Source organism: Rattus rattus, chromosome 2 (genome assembly GCF_011064425.1).
Source record: "Rattus rattus isolate New Zealand chromosome 2, Rrattus_CSIRO_v1, whole genome shotgun sequence".
NCBI lineage: Eukaryota > Metazoa > Chordata > Mammalia > Rodentia > Muridae > Rattus > Rattus rattus.
Window position 1 is genome coordinate 48,012,148 of NC_046155.1, and position 14,447 is coordinate 48,026,594.

General features: G+C 43.7%; 1 protein-coding gene across 1 annotated transcript in view; it reads left to right on the forward strand.

The window, feature by feature from the left end:
* Sorcs3 (sortilin related VPS10 domain containing receptor 3) overlaps positions 1 to 14,447 on the forward strand; it is a 617,283-nt gene that overhangs the window by 288,001 nt on the left and 314,835 nt on the right. Inside the window, 1 exon segment of the mRNA XM_032892177.1 lies at positions 1,867 to 1,966. Coding sequence (XP_032748068.1) covers positions 1,867 to 1,966 — 100 coding nt within the window.

A 14,447-nucleotide genomic window follows, 5' to 3' on the forward strand; every position in this document is an offset into this window, starting at 1 on the left:
TATCTATCTATCTATCTATCTATCTATCTATCTATCTATCTATCTATCTATCCATCTATCTATATATGTTCATTCCATGTTCTGTACTCATTGTAGAAAGGAGAAATAAAACAAAGACCTCTTAATTTTAATTTAAGTATTTCTCTCCCAGGATCCTCTTGGGCTTCCTCTGTGCCATTATTTCTCTATCCTCACAAATGCTCATGAGCCTGAATTATCCCCATTTCTCAGATAAGAAGCTCGAGACTGCAGCAGGTTTAATGACTTGCCCATAGCATGTAATTAGAGAGCTACAGATCTGGAAAGGAATCAGATCCCTCTATCTTCAGAGATTTTTTTTCCCCATCGTATAACGGTGTTCAGTGAAGTTCTTTGACCCTGAGGAGGTTAGATGGCAGATCATACAAGAAAGAGCCACAACACCCTTAATGAGATAGAAAAGAGGTGAACAGAATGTGCTTTGGAGTGTGTAGGACAGGGAAATGCATGCTGGCCTAGTTTAAGAGGAATTCTAAGTGGTTTAGAGGAAGAAGGGTAGAGAAGCCTGATGGAGAACACTCTTAAAGGTCATCACACAGGCTTCTCAGGCTAAGTTATCTGCGAGCCAAAGCAGACCCAGGTTAGAGTTTGAGACTAGAAAAAGTCTCTACTGTCAGGATGCCAGAGTCAATGGGAGCTGTAGAGATGGAGACCGAGAACTGAGCTTAAGAGGCACAATGCTTCACAGCCATCATGTCAACTGAGGACAGAGAAAGTAAATTGACCTCTAGAACCGTCAATAGCCTATGCTGGAGGTGTCTCAAGGCTAACCAAGGAGGCGCTGGAGCATGGGAGGAGAAAGACTGATGATAGTGATTGTGTGAAAAGGGAGGGAGATATGTATAAGGTTGCAACCGTGACTTGAGAGAGTGTGATAGGGAATCTGGCCTCAGGAGTCCTACTGTTTGACCCTTTCTTTCCATTCTCTGGTATGGAAGAGGAGGAAGGCCAGCACAGAAGATAAGCCAATGGGTTGATAATACAGTGGGTCCATAGGCCAATGGGTTGATAACACAGTGGGTCCATAGGCCAATGGGTTGATAACACAGTGGGTCCATAGGCCAATGGGTGAATAAGCCAGTGAGTCCATAGGCCAATGAATTAACTACTTTGTCCTTTAAGCCTTTCTTTGGCTTTTGTATCTGGTCAACCTGCTAGCAATGAGGGGAAGGGATGATCAGGTAGCTAATAGTACCACAGTCAGAATGAAATGACTTCAATCAGTTCAATGAAATTTTTTTTTGATCTGTGATATACTCATGTAAGACAGAATCTCTACGTGGTGTTGTCTCCTTTAACCTAGAATGCTCTTGACCAATTCCTGGCCACCGACAACTCTTTTGTTTCAGGTTCAGTGGAAGGGATGTGAAGTTGGCTGTAGTGTAGGAAAATCCCACCATCGCCCCATTGGAAAATCCTAGCATCTCCCTTTGTGGGTCACACTCACAGTACACTACTGAGTGTTGCATGGTGAGCACTTGTGCCCTGCCCAGTGCCACATTCAGAGCCACTGGGCAAGCTGCGTGGGAGGTGAGCAATCTCCAGCAGCTTCTTTCTCCACAGACTTTCACAAAGGGTAGAAAGTAGGTCTCTGAGGAAGGCTGGGAGCAAAGAAAAGCACGGTTAGAAGGAAGAAGACGCATTAGTCTAATTGCTCTTCTAAAACTAATGGGGCTTTTTATCTCTGAAGAACACTTTCAAGCACTCACGTGACTTGGTAACAAAGATGTGGGTTGGGGAGGAAGGATCCTGGCTCCCCTTAAATGAAGTACCTCATTTGATGACATTATCTCTCCCCTTCTTTTCCCCCCACCTCTTTTACTGCAGGTCAGTAGATTATGGTGCCACCTATGAAAAACTAAATGACAAAGTGGGCTTGAAGACCGTCCTCAGTTACCTCTATGTCAACCCCACCAACAAAAGGAAGGTAAGAGAAGGGCTCTTCCTCTATCTCCTTTCTAAGTAGCAATGTGGCTTGGGGCCACAAACTAAGAACAAACACAATGGTTATTGTTCTAACTGTGGAGGGCACACCCCTTAAGCAGTCTGTGATCCTAACAAGGGCCTTTATAGTATTAATAATAATTTAAAATGATGGGAACAGCACTCCCATGAGATTATGTTGCTGTGCACAGGATTCCTCTGTGCCTGCATGGTCCTGAGTACTTTCCCATGTCTTACCTATACTCACAGTGAACATGTTGGGTAGAAATCATTACTGCTGCACTATTGAGGAAAAGACAAACTCAGAGAGACTAACACTCTAGCTTGAACCTCCTTCAAGCTAGAATCTGAAGCTCATTTTTCTGTAGCTTCCTTCTTGCCTTTTACTGGTGTGTGGAGACTACAGTTTATTCACAGGAATCCCTTCCACAAAAGGCAGAGAAGTGGTTTCCGGAATCTTCTACTTGAGCTCAAGGTGCTTCAGAGGTAGCGGGCTGCCCTTTCTCCAGCAGCTTCCCCATTCTCTGTTTTCCTCTTCACTGTCAGCCAGGATGAGATCAAAGGAGGTCAGGCTTTTATCATGAAGACCTATGCGGAGGCTGGGGTCTGAGTTCCATGAAATGGCAGATGGCTCTAAGAAACAAATACTGTACAGTGTATTGGATTTAGAAAGATGTGATTTATCCCCACTGGAAAAGCTCCACTGTTGAGAGACGTAGGTGGATCGGAACCAAAATGAAGATAAGGTCATTTCAATATCTCTAAAACTCTAAGTTTTCCTCTCATAATTCAATTTTCATCCTTCAGCGCCTTTGCAAAGCCCTGTCTTTTCCCCCAGTAGGCTCAGGAATGAGCTTCTGCTGGTTGTGGAGAACTAAGGACCTCTGAGTCTAACACGACAGTCTCGGTTCTCAGGAATGAGCTTCTATTTACCATGCAGACCTTCCGGTCTCTGACAGTAGCTTGATAGCATCAACTGTGGTTATCATGAGTGTTTATGCAGCCTGACATATCCTAACACAGTCTCACTTCTTCTCATTACACTTTCTTTAATGACTCTGGAAGAAGAGGAAACTCAAATTCTGGCTCCTGCCTCAGCTTTTGTGATGCAGAAGTTCAGGAACCCTAAGAATTCTCCTACCTTTAGAGGATGGCCAAGAGCTGAAGCCTCCATTACGGGAAGAAATATTACCTCCATTTGCCCTTCTCAGACATGACTTCAGGTCTGGGACCGACTGGAGAAATGTCTCAGATTTTATTGTTAGTAAATACAAGTTAGTCCCATTTCATTGACCGCCAAGAAATATTGCTAAAGTATATGAATTCCCATGTTGGGGGCACTTCTTGGAAAACGGTTAAAATGCAGGTATATTTTTTTCTCACTCTGGTCAGGGAAAGACAAAGGGCAATTTCATAGGTTTGTTTTTGAAGTGAAAAATAGAATAAATTAACATTTGTAGGAGTCTTTTGTGATCCTTCCGACTTCTATCCAAGGATGGAGAAGATTGTGTTTTCTTTCATTGCTACTATTTGACTTTGATTATCCTTGGGGCCCCTAGTCACCAGACACAAAGACATTGCACATGGTGATGTGCCTTCCCCAGAATATTTACTTTTAGGGAAGTCTCTCATCTTTATTCACCGACACAAGAGAAAAAGTTGATATAAAGGTATACATTCGTTCATTTCTCTGTGCATCTTGAACTCTGTACCATTATTATGACCTTGAACCGTTTATTTTTTAACTTTTCTGACCCCTTTTAAAATATGTCTAGAATTTAAACCTGTCATTGCCCGGATTCTCTCCCCAGCTTGCGTGAAGCAAGATTCTTTTGATTCTCCCAGTTCCCAAGTTATCTGCAGCTCTCCTGCTCATTGGCAGTAGTAGGCTCCAGCAGGTTTTGTAGTTAATCTCATGGAAGCACTTGCTTTTCACCTAATGAGTTATTTATTTAACAGATGGCCACTGCTTTCCTTGGAGGCTGTGAATCCATCAGATGAGATCCGTTGCTCCCGGCAAAACTGTAAATTGTGCTTTTATTTATATAGTTGCTCATAAAAGTAACCATTGGCTTTTAATTTTGTCGATGCATTTTTTTTCCTTTGAGGACAAAACATTCTCCAAATCTTCATAGTTAATAAACCATTAGGCTAATGGCAGAAGTGTTTGTGTGCCTTCTCAATAACACTCTTAGGCAGCGACAACTGGACCTACAGTGCTAACCTTCTCACGGGAAGCTTTATCTACAGTGTCCTCTCTCAACCTCGAAGCTCCTTAAAAAGCAAGTAAGAGAGCAGAGCGGACTCTGGTCAGTTTTTCTAAGGCTTCACTACTAGGAATGATGGATCTGTATTTAACACCCCGAGGGGAATGTTTTGGGGCTAAGGCTTAAGGAAGTTGGACCTGAGGTTTATAGTAGAGATTTTCTTACAGACTGTGTGCGCATAGGATGCTGTCATATCATCTAGCAGGGGTTATAATTCTAAGTGAGCACATTGATAAGAGATGCCGAGAACTTCTCTCATTGCCCCCAGACAATGTGGCATCAGAACCATTTTAATGACCTTGACCTACTCCTATGACATTTGATATGAATTCTGTCTCTCTGGACACTGACTGTAAATAGTTCATCGCCTGGTTTTGACTGGCCAGGTAGTCCACTATTGCAGGATGTCTGCTTCTGGTGCTGGAAGATGAAGAGCAGTTGCTTAGCTCTGGGAACAGGAGTCCGGCAGGCTCTACTGGAGTAGAGGCTCTGTTATTGTGGAGGCTGTTGAGTGCCAGCTTTTAGCTTCCTGTTCCCATTACAGGAAATAAACATCCCTGGGTCCTCAGAATTTATTATGGTCACATAAGTCTTGTCCTCAGGCCCCTGCAGTATGGCAAATGTCACTGTCAAAGCTGTTTCCCAGACCTGTGTTTTGTCCAGTCTGGCTGATGGCTGGGTGTGTCCGAGCCAGAGAAGCTTCATTCCCATCCGTGACTCTATCTGAGAAATCATCTTCGAGTGGACAGGGGATTGTAAGCGCGTTGTGGTCTAATTGCTCTGGCTCAAAAGCCACTGACACCTGCAGCTTTAGAGGCAAAGTTGGGAATGGTAAGGAAACTACACAGGTCTGACTGCTGGGGAATGTGACTGAATCCCTGCAGTGTGCCAGTGGGTCGCCCGTGTGTGTGTGTGTGTGTGTGTGTGTGTGTGTGTGTGTGTGTGTGTGTCTGTATGTGTCTGTGTGTGGTTGGTGTGTGCATGTGTGTGTCTGGGTGTGCATGTGTGTGTCTGTGTGTGCACGTGTGTGTCTGTGTGTCTGTGTGTGTGTGTCTGTGTGTGTCTCTGTGTGTGTGTGTGTGTGTCTGTGTATATATCTGTGTCTGTGTGTCGTGTGTGTCTCTGTGTGTATGTGTGTGTGTCTGTGTGTATATCTGTGTGTGTGTGTCTGTGTGTATATCTGTGTGTGTATATTGTGTGTATGTGTGTGTGTCTGTGTATATATCTGTGTGTGTGTGTCTGTGTGTATATCTGTGTGTGTATATTGTGTGTATGTGTGTCTGTGTCTGTGTGTCTGTGTCTGTGTGTGTATGTGTGTGTGCATATGTGTGTGTCTCTGTGTGTGTGTTTGTATGTATCTGTGTGTCTGTGTATGTTTGTATGTATCTGTGTGTGTCTGTGTGTGTGTCTGTGTGTGTGTCTCTGTGTGTGTCTCTGTGTTTGTGTATCTGAGTGTATGTATGTGTCTGTGTGTGTGTGTCTGTGTGTATGTATGTGAGTGTGCGTATGTGTGTGTCTGTGTGTGTCTGTATCTGTCTGTCTGTATCTGTGTGTGTCTCTCTGTGTGTTTGTATGTATCTGTGTGTCTGTGTGTGTGTCTGTGTCTGTGTGTGTCTGTTTTTGTGTGTGTCTGTATCTGTGTGTGTGTGTGTGTGTGTGTGTGTGTGTGTGGTGGATATGACATCAGAATAGAAACATGGCTTCCATATAAGTCTGATAGCTTTAACTTTGTTGAACAGATGAGGAAACTAAGGCTCCAGCAGGTGCCGACTTAGTTTGGTGAAATGGCCCATAAGAGGTGTCTGTGTCTCGATTTTCTTCTCTCTGCCCATGGAGTTCGGCTGGCATTGCCACAGATACAGAGCTCAAGAGAGTTGCAGTTGTCACACTATCAGAAGAACCTGGGATTACCTGAGGTTTTCTGCTCATTAGTATTGGAGAACTAGCAGTTTCTGAGATGTGGAGAGGTGTGTTAGATGCTCCATTCTTAATTGATTTGCCAGTGAGAAGGATAATTACTTCCAGACTGCTCTGCAGAAATGCAGTGGGAATTGCCAGTCAGATTTTTCTGATGAGCATGCTGTCTCTGTTAAGTTGCTGAAGAGGCATTGTATGCACCACCAACAGGTTGCACAGGCCCATGGCATTCTCCAGGTGCAGCAGCATAAACCTGAGCCATCTCTGTACAAGACAGAAAATGAAATTTAGGACCATAAGATTTCTGCTTTCCCTGACCCTGGATAGCATTGGGGGAGGGGGAAAGTAAGCAGTGGGATAACACACCTGCAGCTCACTGATACTAGCATCTCTTATGCTAGAATAATCCAGAAAGCAATGGATGTGTCAAAGCAGCTTGTTGTTGTGAGGCAATCTGTTAAGTGTCTGCCTATCTCTAAGCCAAGTGTCTGGGGAGGAAGAGTTCATGATTGTAAAGAAGATGCACTCGTGCCAAATATGTCCAGTGTGTACACAGATTTGGAGATGCAAACTCCTGTGCATGCAGAGGTCAGCAGGGCACTGGCCAGGTAACATTGGTTGGTTGATTCCTCCAGTGTTCTAGATGACTGTCATCCTAGGTCAACAGGAGCCCCGAGTAGTCAGAGATGGTTAACATACTCTTTCTTTTTCAATTAGATTTTCATAAGAGATTTTCTCTATAGATTTTCACTTGAAATCCTTCTGGAGATAATTTTAGATGATGCAGAGCTCAAGGTTTGAAGTGGCAGGATGAACCAAAGTTGCCTTCAATCATTATGCAATAGGATGAGGAAGGCCACATATGGAAAGTTGGTGTCAGCAAATGGCCTTTGGGGGTAAAGGATAACACTTAGACCAACTGCGAGAGCCGGTACTGGCTGTTACCAGCATCATTCCAGATGAGAAGCTGGGCTTCTGTAGAGCCCCACTGCCTGACCACACTTCTAATGGGGATCAAGGCTGATACCACTTTCACTGTTGGCTGCTGTGAGATCTTGGACTGGACATGACCCGTAGAAGCCTGGCTATTTGGAAAGCCCCAGTTGTGCCTCTTGACCAGGGTGTACCACCACCTTCTCCTCAGACTCAAAACTGAACCAGCCTACTTCCCGAGTGAGATTGATTGCTAGGCTGAGGAAGAGAAATGGCTCCTTCCCTGTTCATTCCCAGTCTCCTTGTTCCTTTTGTCTCATAAATGAACACAGTTACTAGACGGTTAGAGCAGTGGGTCAGGAGAAATGTTTAGGGACAATAATATGTGAAGGGAGGAGTGAAGAAATAAAAAGATGCAAGTTTTCTTGATGAGTCCAACCTTTTATCTTCTTGCTGTGTCCAGAAAGAGAACCAGATAACACCACTATGGTCCCTCTCACCAAGGGGTAAGGAACCCCAAGGAAGGAGTCCACTGTAAGGACAGATGGTGGCTTCTAAGCTCCTGTCTTCCTTTGAGAGTTTGGCTGAGTGTAAGCGTGCTTTGACTCAACTAATCACTTAAAGAAAAAAGAACCCAGAATAATTCTTGGAAATTCATTCTTTAGTCACAAAGTCCCTCTCTCAGCAAATGCAGGTATGTGGTTCCCTGTATAAATTACTGCAGTGTGCTGTAGCCAAGAATTTATTTAAAGGCCCATTAAGACGATTGGTGTTTTTTCTTTTGCATTTTATTTGGAAATGGGAAGGATATAAACCCATCGCTTGGCTTTTCTCCAAAGTGCCCTTTAGGCTTTCTTAACAACTATATTAGCTTCTTAAAAATAAAAAATACAATGTCAGTGACATTATCCAGCTGTTTAAGAGGAATAACAAAATTAGCTACTTACTACACTTCATGAGAGATTTATGTTTGTCCACTCTCTTTGTAAATTTGATTTTTATTGCTTTGAGGTTTTCATGTGTGTGTTGAGGATTTCAACAAAGTTGTCAGGGTTCAGAGCTAAGGGAAGTGGAGTTGTCTTTTCTTCTGTGTAATGTTAGTTGGGGCGGCAACCAGGATTGAAAAGAAGCTTGTGTTTCTGGGTGGTGCATGGGAGGATGGTCCTGTTTACTTGCTTGGATCATCTGAGCATCACAAATGCTCAACCAAACCATGAGAAGAGATCCTATTCTAGCGAATTGTCCACCAAGGGCATAGGACCAAGTTGGAACTGGAAGCAGGAAGATGAAGGGCAAACTGGAAGGAGAGAATATGAAACTTCAGCTTAGGGGAGAGGATGATGTGACGGACATCTTGGATGGCAACTGGAAGCTAAGAATTTTGTGCCTTGAAGGCTTTAAAAAGAAGGTAATGTCTCTCCATCTGGGCTAAAACACATTCTGAGCAGTCGCTGTTTATCCAAAGGACCAGTGGTGTATTCCCTGTACCCGCCACATCTGGCAATTTACCGCCCCCTATAACTTCAGTTCCAGGAGACCCAGCACCGTTTTCTGGCCTCTGTAGGGACCTGCACACATGTTAACATACAAACATACTGCCACCCCCAATTATTTTTTTTTAAAAAAATAATGATTCTTTTGCAAATAGAATGAAATGTGGTGATCATATGGGAGGAGCCTGACATAATCAGAGGCTGTAGGAGGTAGAGGCAAAAACTGGAAGTAAGTTTGGAATTTAGAGGAAGTGAAAGACTGGACAATTAAATATGGATGTAGAGGTAGAGAGTACCAACAGATGTACTGGGGTTCGAAGCTGCAAGTTGAGAGAGAGAGAGAGAGAGAGAGAGAGAGAGAGAGAGAGAGAGAGAGAGAGAGAGAAAATTTTTTGCTCTCCCCACCCACCTCCCATGGCTCAGGAGTACAGTTAGTACCAATCATTGAAGAATTTAAGAGCTGTGGCAGCTTCCAGAAATAGCTCCCCCCATAAGAACTGTGTTAGGAAGGCTGGAGCCATGACTCTTGGACCAATGTGGTAACTGATTGGAGACATCACAATTATCTTCTCTGCTGCCCGGCCCTCCACGACCTCCAGGGTGTGCTTTCTGAGCATCACAAACAACAAAGGTGTTAGCAGGGATCTCAGGAGCAGGAGGCCGAGTTCATCCCGGCATTGTGGTGCACAGTAATACAGAAAATGCACCTCGCTGCCCTCGAGCTACGGAGAGTTACAAAAACAACCCTGAGCACCACGAGGGAAAGGAGTGACTTTTATTTTATTTCTCCCTGGGTGAACCCGGCCAAGTGAACTAGTTGCTGCTGCTGGCATGCGTGCTCCTCTCGCCACTGGCCTGCACTTGCGTTACTCACCCAAGGACAGAATAACAGAAGTCGTTATGTAGAACACATTCTGCTGGTGAATGTGGCCAGGTGATGAGGGGGTGAGTCCTGTGAGCGCTGGGTGAGCCAAGTTTCTCGGGCACAGCTTCAGAGTTAGGGAGTCTGTATCCCCTAAGTTGGGGTCTGAGCTGGCAGTGCAGATGGACACGCTGGCCAGCTGGACAAATAGAAGTTTGTACTCATATTAGCGACCCTAGGAGCCCTATCCTGAGTGCAGATACATCAGCCCTGCCGTCTCACAGCACAAGTCTAACTCTGAGAAATGGCTCAGGCTCCTTTATGGTGACCAAACATGGGGAAGAGTTGATCCAGCAAGGGCAGAGGTATGAGAGATGTCCAGGACTGTCTCCTGGCTAAGCTGTTAAACATTGAGAAGGCAGTGGTTCGATTAGAACATCTTCTCCCCTAGACCCAGAAAGGCCACTGGATGGCGTCAAGGAAAGAGATTCAAGTGCAGCCCATGCTCCTCTTGCTGTGTGACCTTAAATGTTTTATTTAATTTCTTGAAGCCTCTGTTTTTGCATCTATAAGGGTGCTGGGAGCATGATTTTTTTCAAAGTAGCTTTAAGACCTGAATGACAGCGTATGCACGCAGAGGGCCTGCTGCAAAGCAGGGGCGCCATAGTTTACCTTTCTTTCCTCCAGCTAAATGAGCTCTTTGACCTTTCCTTTTGCTCAGCGATATCCTCCAGCTCCGGGGTGCTCTCTGTCTGTGTAGCATATTTCTATCCTGGGAGAAGAAATCCATGCCTTTCTCAATGTAGCTTTAGGCAAAGTCCTTTCAAGTTCTATAACAAAAAGTTATTTGCTCTGTGTTCCTTCTGCTTCTCACCCTGTCCCCTCTTTCATCAATCACCCGGTGGGTCGTATGTCATTTAATGAAGTAGAAGTTTAAATTAATGTTTGAGCAGCTCTGACAAGTATATACAAGGCATTTCCACCCTTCATTTCCTAATTCCTAGTTGACGAGGAGAGCTACCCAGAGCATAAACTCACATTCTGGTCTGCCTGATCCAGGGCTTCAGACTGCTCCTCCATCACTGTGCCCTCCGCCAAACTCTACCCAATCCTCCCTCACTGTGTGGCCCCTCCACCAACTCGACCTCCAACTGTCAGACAAATGTCTGATACCTTCTTGACTACAGTTTGGCTCCTCTGACACTACGTGTCTATAGATCTTTCTGTGGAGCCGGAGTTCTGCGCATTGACAGCTTAGACCTCACACTGGCAGATGTTCTTAAGGTCAGTGTTCATTTGGAAGTAAGAGCTAGGAGAGAGCTAATGGACCCCAATCTGAAGGGTTTGCTTATACAAGGGATTACTGGCCAGACACCAGGAACAGAGATTAGGTTCTGATTGGACATTAGAAAGGAGAATGATCACTAGTGCTTATTTTGTATTTTAGTCATGTAAAAACAATCAGATTTTTTTTTTCTTATTCATGCTTCTAATGCAATTGATGAAAAAGCTGAGTCCCAATAAGAGGAGAAACTTACCATGCCTTCCTAGCCACTTCAGTGAAGAACTGGTTTTAGTGACTCTCAGAGTGCCAAGAAATTACCCAGAAAGACACCGCATGGCACAGGTAGACCCATTCAGGCACTGTGCTAAGGGAAAAACTGAGAGCTGAGGGTTGGCAGTGATGTGAGCTTAGAAATCCTAGAGTTTCAGGGCACTGGTATTAGGAGAGTTCAGGTCAAGCCTTCAGGCCAGGGTAACTGTAGAGGAGAACTTGCCCACGGGCACGTGGTTACTACATCAAATCCACAAGACCAAGTGGAATCAGAATAGCCAGATGCAGCAAGATCAGAAGAGAGCTTGAGTCAAAATTTAATAGTGGGAAACACTCCAAATAAGGGAGCATTTGCTTACATTTGAAAAGCAGGACGAGGTACCAGACAGAAAGGCGAACATCAAGTAAGACAGTAGAAATTCCAAAACCTAATTGGGACGTAAAGTGTAAAACAGAACAAGCCTAGGTTTCAATATTAGTAAATGAAAGGTAGTTTCTTTTCTCTTTACAGCACCTTTGCCTGTAGGGATGCTATCAGAGGGACACTTGGCTGATTAATAAAATAGCCAGGCTGGGCTAGACAAGGACAGGCACATAAGAAGAGTAGCAGAGAGATAGGATGCAATTATCCAAAGTGGTCTTTGGCCTGAACCTCTGGTCTTCCATCATCCGGGAAGAGGTGATGGCAGCAGATATATGCAGGAAAGATTTTTCCGACTGCACTCTGAACCTTCAGAAGAGCGAGCTGATGTCAGAGCAGAGTTTAGCCCAGGCTGGTTGGAAACTGGGTGTGGAAAAATGAACTTCTGGCTTCCTGGTCTCGGCCTCTCCACTTTGATCCCAATTCACAGAACATTAGCATTCGAGACCTCAAGGGAGGACAGGCTTGCAGACAGAAGGCTGTAAAAAGTTATTTCTCTGTGAAGGTTTTTCTCAACATTAATAGCTTCTTGATGTGGCTGTCTGGAAACCTGTCTTACTTCAGCTGGACTCTATGCCAATTGCAAATGGTTTAGAGCCCTCCACATCACCTCACGTCTTGAGTGGCTATAAAAGATCATTTCTCTTTAGTCTCATAGCTGGTTGCATGGGAGCCTATCTGTGTTGAATCTGCCCTAGAGGATTAAGGAAGGAGCTTGGGGCTTGAAGCATCAACCCTAGACAACTAGGGCGTATGAAGAGTAAAGATTCATGCAAACCTGATCTTTGCAGTGATAGTGCAGACAGGACTCATCTTCAGGAACCAACACTTTGATCAAGCAAGTCCTTGTTTAGGACCTTCCATAGGATCCCTAATAGAAGAAGACACCAATGCTTTTACTTGTAGAGTCTGAAGTCCTAAGTGTAGCTGTCCAGGTCTGAACTTGCCCCATTTAACCATATCTCTTCTATTATCTGGGACAAGTTTTAGTTGTCTAAAACGAGAGCATTTTGTAAACATGGGTATTCTTCCTGCCTCCCTATATTAGCAGGCATGTTTTGACTCTCTGACATACAGAAAGCTCTACCTCTATTCCCGAAAGGCAGGAAGTTGAGTGACTACCTTGTGTGATAAAATTTCAAGTCTAAAGCTCCTCTTTGAACTCTCTGAATCAGTGACATCATCTAGGGCACAGTTCTTTATATCTTTCTTCTCTGGTATCTAGAACTATCCTCTGTCTATGTCCCCAGGAAAATTTCCCTGTCTTGAATGACAGGATTTTTGACAGAGATTCTAATGTCATGCCCAGATAAGAAGATATCCAGAAGTGTGATATTCATAATATTCATAATATTATGAATAAGGAGATATCTCTCAGCAGACCACAGCTCCCAGCATTGCATTGTGTTAGTGTGTTACCATTTAGATTGGCCAGCTCAGGGTAAACTGTGTGTTGTTCAGACTCATCCCACACGGAGGGCAAAGCCAAAATAACATCGGTATTCTATACCAAGAAGGAGAGGCGTAGCAGAGTAACACAGTCCGCCACACTGCCTCATGGGATCTTTTGAATATCACATGAGATAAACCGTGTACATTTATCATCTTCCTCATTTTCTGTCTTTCCTGCCTTTGTGCCTTGACTCTCATAGGGAAGTGCTTAGTCCACGTAGCGAGAGCATACTTCTGTTCCCACAGTTAGCATAACCATTCCAAGACGTCTTCCTGACACCTCAGGATCCAATCTCACCTGAAATGCTAGATAGAATCCTAGACCCAACTTGTGAACTCATATAGCTGTAAATGGGTTGATTGTTTTAGATAATGTAAGAAAATTAAAAAAAAATCCAGAATCTCAGATCCTACCTATCCCATGCTTCATTTTCTTGCCCTCCATGTTGTGACACTGTAGTCTGGAGAAGGCTGGAGGTGCTGATTAGCCCCAGCTTCTGGGGGCTGCCTCTCCAAACTGGGTCACATAACGAAACTGAGAGTTGGGAAATTTGTCCTAAGATGAGATTTCGTCATATAGGTTGGTCACAAACTTAATTCAGAATCGAGCATGCAATAGATGTCTTCCCTGCAGCATGCTTTGTACTATGTGTGCAGTCACACTATGTATGCCACAGCAGCACATGAGACTTACATACTTCAGTCAGACCTAAGCCTATGACTGCCATGAATTTCATGTACATGCATTACCTACATTTATTGGCATATAATGGTTTGATGATGAAGACACGGGCTCAACCCTTTCCTCCTATCATTGCCCACACTTAGCTGTCATCTCAGCACATCTTTGTACTGGGTTGTGCTAGCGTGTTTGATTTTTAAAATTGCTGTTTGAGTTGCTGTCTTGTTTCATAAAAATTGTTAAATGAACTTTGGGTTGGGATTAGGAAAGAGTTTCAAAACAATTCCTGAAATGGTCCTAAAAATAACTCTGTCATTTATATTACCTGTTTACTTAAAGTTATTATTTCAACATTGGTATTTATAAAATCAAAATTGTGATCAACACTGAAAAATGTTGAATGAAGCTGCCATATAGCCTTCAGTATCAAATATTTAACCAAGGTTTTATTACTTATGAAAATAAAGAAACACATGCAAATACTAGTATGTATTTTTCTGTCTTTAATGCATGATAATTTATATGTATTGTTAAATTGTTTTAAGATTAAATTCCTTTTATGTAAGGTTTATTTATTTTATTTATATAAGTGTACTGTAGCTGTCTTCAGACACACCAGAAGAGAGCATCAGATTTCATTACAGATGGTTGTGAGCCACCATGTGGTTGCTGGGATTTGAACTCAGGACCTCTGGAAGACCAGTCAGTGCTCCTAACCACTGAGCCATCTCTCCAGCCCAAGATTAAATTTCTATTGTTATAGTAAATGCTTGATTTGTTTGATATTCTCTCTCTCTCTCTCTCTCTCTCTCTCTCTGTGTGTGTGTGTGTGTGTGTGTGTGTGTGTGTGTGTGTGTGTGTGTGTGTGTGTGGGGTTTTATA